At 35.9% G+C, this 8,247-nt stretch overlaps 1 protein-coding gene across 1 annotated transcript in view; it reads left to right on the top strand.

The window, feature by feature from the left end:
- The window catches only part of LOC107684134 (low specificity L-threonine aldolase-like), a 7,405-nt gene extending 5,923 nt beyond the window's left edge, over positions 1-1,482 (top strand). Inside the window, exon 3 of the mRNA XM_016480346.1 lies at positions 1,175-1,482. Within this exon, the coding sequence (XP_016335832.1) occupies positions 1,175-1,482 (308 nt within the window). The remainder of the gene's footprint in view (positions 1-1,174) is intronic.
- Positions 1,483-8,247: the final 6,765 nt, after the last annotated feature.

Below are 8,247 nucleotides of genomic sequence, written 5' to 3' on the forward strand. Positions count from 1 at the left end.
AAATACTAAATTCGTTTGACATTTTTCTGTTAACACAGTAGGAAAAGTGTCGCAGAGAAAAATAAATAAATACGATATCTTTAATTTAAAATTATAGGCTAAGCAAAATATAAACAAAACCGAGTTGACCGTCCTTCAAGGACAGCGCATCCACACTTTGCTCCATCCTTATTCTGCTTTGTCACTCATCGACAACCTGCCTGTTCTGTCTGAGGGCCGTATATTTACCACAGGTACAGCCTGCTCTGAGCATCGTTATACACATGCTGCGCACAGACCACGCAAATAAAACGCGTGACGTTAAAGCATGCGTGCAGCGTGTGCATAACAGTCCTGAGCGCAAGCTGTACCCTACTGGTGGTGGTCAGTAAGAATAAAGCGCAGATATGCTATTCTAAATGGACATCGAGAAAGGGATATTATATTGTTAGACCGCCCGCTCCCGTTCAAATTACACCAGAGTTACCGACCGCTACCGCGTTTTATTCGGGAATTTAATCCCGTGGCGCAAAAAATCCGGTTGGGTCTGAATGCAGACCTCTAGTTTGTGTATTAAAAGCTATATAAAAACCTGATTTTTACCACAGTGGTCTTTAAGAAATCAGAAACTAAAAGCATAACAAAAGAAAACAAGTTTGTCAGAACTGAAGCTGTTAAAATAAATACATCAAATGGAACAGTTCACTCAAAACGAAAGGTCATTATTTTAGTCACCCTCATTTAGAAACCAATTTAAAATTCTTCCTTCTTCCTTCTACAAAAGGTGAATTTTTTGCACTTTTCAATTTCATATAGGGACTTTCAAGCTCCAAAGGGCAAAGGGCAACGTTTTAATGATTCTGTTGACAAAATTGACAAATTCAGTCCTCGAGTTCAATTCACTGACTCAATTAATGCAGCAGTTAACTGTCCATTGGACTCAAATGATTTTTTTTACACAAGCAATTTTATGACTCCAGAAGACTGGGAATATAATGCACCAGTCATATGGACTACATGGACTACACTTTTATAGTGCTGTTGTGGTCTTTTTGAAGCTTGAAAGTTTCAGCCCTTGTTCAGTGTATTCAGTGTATCTATTTAAAATGTGATTTAAAATCACATTTTAAAATTTAAATATCAAAAGTTCTATTTCAAGAGTTTGATGGAATGTCTTTCACCTTTTCTCTTGTAGCGTTGTTGCAGTGTGACCCTCCTATGTACCAGGTGGATCTGACCACTGTGGAAAGCAACATTTTGAGGTTCCGTCTGCGGGATGCCCACATGAGCCCGGCGGAGTTCTGTGAGCGGATGGCAGGCGTAGATGGAGAAGAGGTGAAGGCTCTGGGCCAGGGGGTCCAGGTTCTGATGTTCCCACACGTTGGGGGAACAGTCAGGGCTGTGTGGCATCTGGGCATCAGCGAGGAAGACACTCAGCTGGCTATACAGAAGGCTCATTTTGTGGCCCAACAGCACAAGCTCAAGTCTATCAGGGCAGCATGAGAAGAGCCCTTGACCAATCAGAGATGTCTCTACACTCAGGGACCATTTAATATGGAAGCATATAGGTAGCGAAATTCAAGTTAAAATGCAATATGCAAAATGGCAATGCAATATTCAAAATGGCATTGTATTTCTGAAATTTAGGTTGTACAGAAATAGCCTAGCTATTTTTATTCTCTTGTCAAAATACTAAATTCATTTAACATTTTGCTGTACACAGTAGGAAAATTGTCGCAGAGAAAAATAAATAAATAAATAGGCTACGACATCTGTCATTTAAAATTATAGGCTAAGCAAAATATAAACAAAACCGAGTTGACCGTCCTTCAAGGACAGCGCATCCACACTTTGCTCCATCCTTATTCTGCTTTGTCACTCATCGACAACCTGCCTGTGCTGTCTGAGGGCCGTATATTTACCACAGGTACAGCCTGCTCTGAGCATCGTTATACACATGCTGCGCACAGACCACGCAAATAAAACGCGTGACGTTAAAGCATGCGTGCAGCGTGTGCATAACAGTCCTGAGCGCAAGCTGTACCCTACTGGTGGTGGTCAGTAAGAATAAAGCGCAGATATGCTATTCTAAATGGACATCGAGAAAGGGATATTATATTGTTAGACCGCCCGCTCCCGTTCAAATTACACCAGAGTTACCGACCGCTACCGCGTTTTATTCGGGAATTTAATCCCGTGGCGCAAAAAATCCGGTTGGGTCTGAATGCAGACCTCTAGTTTGTGTATTAAAAGCTATATAAAAACCTGATTTTTACCACAGTGGTCTTTAAGAAATCAGAAACTAAAAGCATAACAAAAGAAAACAAGTTTGTCAGAACTGAAGCTGTTAAAATAAATACATCAAATGGAACAGTTCACTCAAAACGAAAGGTCATTATTTTAGTCACCCTCATTTAGAAACCAATTTAAAATTCTTCCTTCTAGGGTAAACAAAAGGTGAATTTTTTGCACTTTTCAATTTCATATAGGGACTTTCAAGCTCCAAAGGGCAAAAAAGATCGTTTTAATGATTCTGTTGACAAAATTGACAAATTCAGTCCTCGAGTTCAATTCACTGACTCAATGAATGCAGCAGTTAACTGTCCATTGGACTCAAATGATTTTTTTTACACAAGCAATTTTATGACTCCAGAAGACTGGGAATATAATGCACCAGTCATATGGACTACACTTGTGATACTTTTATAGTGCTGTTGTGGTCTTTTTGAAGCTTGAAAGTTTCAGCCCTTGTTCAGTGTATCGAAAATAACTATTTAAAATGTGATTTAAAATCACATTTTAAAATTTAAATATCAAAAGTTCTATTTCAAGAGTTTGATGGAATGTCTTTCACCTTTTCTCTTGTAGCGTTGTTGCAGTGTGACCCTCCTATGTACCAGGTGGATCTGACCACTGTGGAAAGCAACATTTTGAGGTTCCGTCTGCGGGATGCCCACATGAGCCCGGCGGAGTTCTGTGAGCGGATGGCAGGCGTAGATGAAGAAGAGGTGAAGGCTCTGGGCCAGGGGGTCCAGGTTCTGATGTTCCCACACGTTGGGGGAACAGTCAGGGCTGTGTGGCATCTGGGCATCAGCGAGGAAGACACTCAGCTGGCTATACAGAAGGCTCATTTTGTGGCCCAACAGCACAAGCTCAAGTCTATCAGGGCAGCATGAGAAGAGCCCTTGACCAATCAGAGATGTCTCTACACTCAGGGACCATTTAATATGGAAGCATATAGGTAGCGAAATTCAAGTTAAAATGCAATATGCAAAATGGCAATGCAATATTCAAAATGGCATTGTATTTCTGTATTTAAATTTACATTTTCCATTACCCATACGTGCAAAGTTTGGTGCAAAAGTAAAATGAAAATTAAATTATATAATTTACATTTGCCATTTCCAACAGTAGTCTTAATATGTAAATTGAATGCAAATTTTAACACTTTATAAGTTGCAAAATTAAAATGAAAATGTACAACACAAATTGATTTGATATGTGTAACATGTCCAAGCAGAAATGGTAGCATAATGATCATTTAAATGCTATTTGTCCTAAATGCATTTAGACTAACAGTTAGAACACTTAGGATTGCATTTTCATCATGACACCGTGGGATATTTGTAGCAAAATTCAATTTGAAAATGCATTCCGAGCTGACCACGCCACCCTCCGTCAATCATTGCTTCAAGGCAGGGATTGGCTAAAGCGTTCAAATTTGCATGCAATTTACATATTAAGACTACTGTTGGAAATGGCAAATATAAATTATATCATTTAATTTTCATTTTCCTTTTGCACCAAACTTTGCACGTATGGGTAATGGAAAATGTAAATTTAAATACAGAAATACATTGCCATTTTGAATATTGCGTTGCCATTTTGCATATTGCATTTTAAATTGAATTTCGCTACCTATATGCTTCCATAATTTAAAAGCTGTAAAACTGTACAATGAAGCATAATTATATTAACTACTTTGCACTCCAGTTGGACAGCCAAGACTTACCCACTTAATTTAGTGGTGAGAGGTATAGTACGCCCATTTGGTGTGTATATACTGTACACACACTAACACACACACACTTAATGGTTACTCACAATAAACTATTGTCACTGACATTTGAATTTTGTTTAAACGCATACTTTAAGCAGCAGAAGCAGTTTGAGGCCTTTTAAAAAGATACATTATGGCTAGTTTTTCATTGAGTTGTTATTGTTTTATCATTGAGTGTTATATAAGAGTTCCCCATAAGGACAAGACATAGTCGTGTAGAGACAGATCGTCATGACAGCAAAGCAGAGATTTACTGCAGTGGATATCAGAAGGGGCTCAGGGCCACTGTCTAGTCTTGGTTGATAACACGGTTAACTTTATTGCTATAGCATGCAGGAGAAATAAATTGACTGAATTTACATCATTTTTAAAATGACATATCCTTAAACTGGTTTTAGGCATATAATTTATTCTGTTGATTATTTGCTGTCTTTACAGTCCAATTAACAGCCCTCGAAATTTACAGTTAAGACACCGTAGACAGTGTCATTGCTGACAAGCCAAGACCTTGTTTTGCCTTCCAAAATAAAAAAAATTAAAAATGACATAACTTGCAGAATCTTGTACACAACATCAATATGAGTGTGGGTGATTCTCACAAAACCTGTCAGGAAAATATCCAGGTTATGTGTCATTCTAAAATTAAAAAGAATTTTAAAAAAATTTAAATTTTCACATTTTGAAAAAAATAAATAATTTTTGCTTAAATGATTTTTTTTTTAGTTTCTAATTTTCATGTCCTCACTGTAATGAAATCCAGATTCTCATTCTTTATTCTCATTACCGTGTACTATATATTACATTAAAAATGTATTTATACATCATGGAAGTAATTGTACTGCCTTGAATGTAAGCAAATTTAAATTTATTTTAAAGTGTTGTTTTGAAAAATAAACAGTAAACAATTACTGTACAGTAAGAGATTTGTCATTAATGGAAATAGTAAAACATTAAGTGCATTATGATTAAGAACTGGGAGTAAAATGTGTGAAATTGTCCCGAAAATAATATTACAATGCAAACTATTGTATGATCATAAATGTAGCCTTAATTTTGAGATGAAATGTAGACATTATTTCAGTGGCTTTGTGAGATTGGCCTGTTCGCATTAATGTGTACTTTCCACCAACAAAGCCATTTTAGGATTTTTGGAGTGTGAAGCCCTGTATAATGTGTACATAAAATCAAACTATAGTACGAAAAATGAGAGAAATAATTAAAAACGTACGTAGTAAAACTGTTGACTGCTGATAATATCATTGGGATTAATTAATAGTATTAATAATTTAATAAAGGAAAATGTGTGCTGCATGTGGTTGCATAAATACCCTAGAATCAATAGTCACATAGACAGACTGCACATAGGAGTAAAACATCTCATGATGGAAAAATACTGCCATGTGCCATTATGGAGTGAGCCACAAGGCCAGGCCAAAGGAACATTAATTTCAGCCTTGTGTGTTCTGCTAACGCTCTGATGGGGCTTGTATGGTTGATGGAGTGGACTAATCAGATACTTATGGAAGAGGCCACAAAAGCAGATAGGCTCCAACAGAAATTCAAAATTAGGGCTTGAGTGCTTGAACTGGATTCAATGTATTTATCTAAAAGATGTAAAAAAAAAAAAAAATAGGGATGGCAACAAAGCACAATTTATAGTTTGTGAATAATTCAACAAAAAAACATCTGTTTGGAATGCAGCATTTGGAAATCTGTGTTTAAATGAATTTGGAAATCTGTATTTAAATGAAATGGCTGTAATTTAAACAAATAATAAGGCAAATTAACAATAATCAATTTCATTTTGGAAAGAAGCATCAAGACCAATATTTAGCTTGAATCAAAAAAGGCAATCTCATTCAGTTTTCTTTCCACACCTGAAAATGAAGTTGAATGATTCTGATTTCTTGCCTCCACCAGAGCTTGTCACCCTCTGAAAGTGTTAAAGCAGACCCCTTACGTCTATGGCTACTGTTATCCTGCACAGAAAAAATTAAACCCACCTGAGCGCTCATTTAAGACAATACATTCTTTATGATTCATAAACTGTGCCAAAAGCACCTTTTGAGTCACTACAGAAAGTCACATTTCTTCTTCTGTTGTTGATTTGCTAAAGCTGTGTCGAAAAGTAAAATAAAATTAAATAAATAAATAAAAAAACGTTGCATACAAAAACCATTACATACAGACAATTCAATTAAGCTTTAATCTTGATGAATATCTAAAGGCATAATGTTCCTGACTGTTGCCGTAAACCAAAATGAGAATGATAAAAATTAGAATAAAGTCAACAATGAGAATAGTCAATCCCTGAAAGCAGTAACAGCTAGACATGACAAACAACAACTACAAATCACATTAAATCACACTCAAACATAAATTTAAATGAGAAGATTGTATTAAAAGCAAAACACTGTTTACGAGAACAGAATTTTAAGAACAACAGCATTCAAAAACATTCAGCTTCTCAGGGATTGTGAGATGTCTCTATATTGGCATTCCAAATTAAATTAGGCTTGTTCAGGTAAAATGGATAGAAATGTGACGACAAATAACTATGATTAGGTATGATCCATCTCAGCACATATTTTCTAAATGGACAACCTGACTTGAAAAGATCAAAGTAAAAAAAAAAATTGAAAGCACACAATCATGAAAAGTGAAGTTTCTGAAGCCTGAGTATAAAACATCAAAGGTGGTATCAAATATACAGTGGGTATAGAAAAGAATCACCCCCCTTTAAAATAATCACATTTTGTTGCTTTGCAGCCTGAAATGAAGACGGACACAGTTTTTGTTTTATCCAGCTGTATTTATCAGTGCAACTTATAACATCCGAGTGAAAGATATAACACCAACATGTCAGAAAAAAAAAAAACCACAAGAGTCACTGAGTTGGAAAAAGGATCATCCTCTCCCCAGAAATGACTTGTAAACTCAATCAGGTGTAGCTGATCACCTTCTCAATGGCACTCAAGGCCATTTGACTTTCAACTGTGATCAGATAAGGTAATATATTATTCTAATATTCTATTCTATTCTATTATTCATATATTCTGATATGGTTATTATATTTATTTTATTGGCATATATAACAGTTATCTGTATAAATTATAAAACACTATGACAAGGTAATGTTTCATTTATTATATATATATTTATTACATTTTATATTATCTCACATGGATCGGCATTTTCTATAATGTCTAAATTCTAAATCAAAATACATATCTGATATGACTTAATATATAATTAGCATCAAACAAACAATATAATTCATATTCTCAAGGGCATTTTCTATAATGTCTAAATTCTAAATCAAAATACATATCTGATATGACTTAATATATAATTAGTATTAAACAAACAATATAATGCATATTCTCAAGGATTAAATATTAAAAGGGAAAAAAATCAAAATCAAAATGATTGCAAAACCATCAGTTAGGTGGCGATATGCACTAAGCATGTAAACAACCATTGAACAAAAGAAGAAGAAAGAAACAGCATGGCACGCTTTTTCTTAGCGTCTGTTTCCATAGTGACTCGTCCATTCGTTGCTCTGTTAAGAATGTGATGAGTCTTAACCAGGAACACACTCTGAGTTGAATGAACTTACTCCCGGACGCATTTTTGGAACCACATACCTTGAGTAAGCAAGGTTTGGGGTTAATCAACCGAAGGTTCAGGGTTTAGCTGACGGTAAGTTAACCGTGCTTTCTGGAATACACCCCAGGAGAATTTCAGTCTTTGGTAGTGCAACTAAAGCAAACAATCAGCTATGGGTGGCAAGGCACTGTCAAAAGATCTCTGGGATAAAGTTGTGGACAGGCACAAGTCAGGAGATGGATACAAATTTTTTTTAAAGGCTTTATCAATGCCTAGAAGCACAGTGAAGTCTATTATTAAGAAGTGGAAGGTATTTGGTACAACAAAGATATAACACCAACATGTCAGAAAAAAAAAAAACCACAAGAGTCACTGAGTTGGAAAAAGGATCATCCTCTCCCCAGAAATGACTTGTAAACTCAATCAGGTGTAGCTGATCACCTTCTCAATGGCACTCAAGGCCATTTGACTTTCAACTGTGATCAGCGGTGGTCATTTTGATTAGCTCAGCATGAAAAGAGCTTTCCTGGGGGGTATTCCAAAAAGCAGGTTATGTGACATACCCGGGTATGTTTGAGGATAAGCAAGCGGATAACCTA

The sequence above is a fragment of the Sinocyclocheilus anshuiensis genome, unplaced genomic scaffold (assembly GCF_001515605.1).
Source record: "Sinocyclocheilus anshuiensis isolate Anshui unplaced genomic scaffold, SAMN03320099.WGS_v1.1 scaffold553, whole genome shotgun sequence".
NCBI classification, from domain to species: domain Eukaryota; kingdom Metazoa; phylum Chordata; class Actinopteri; order Cypriniformes; family Cyprinidae; genus Sinocyclocheilus; species Sinocyclocheilus anshuiensis.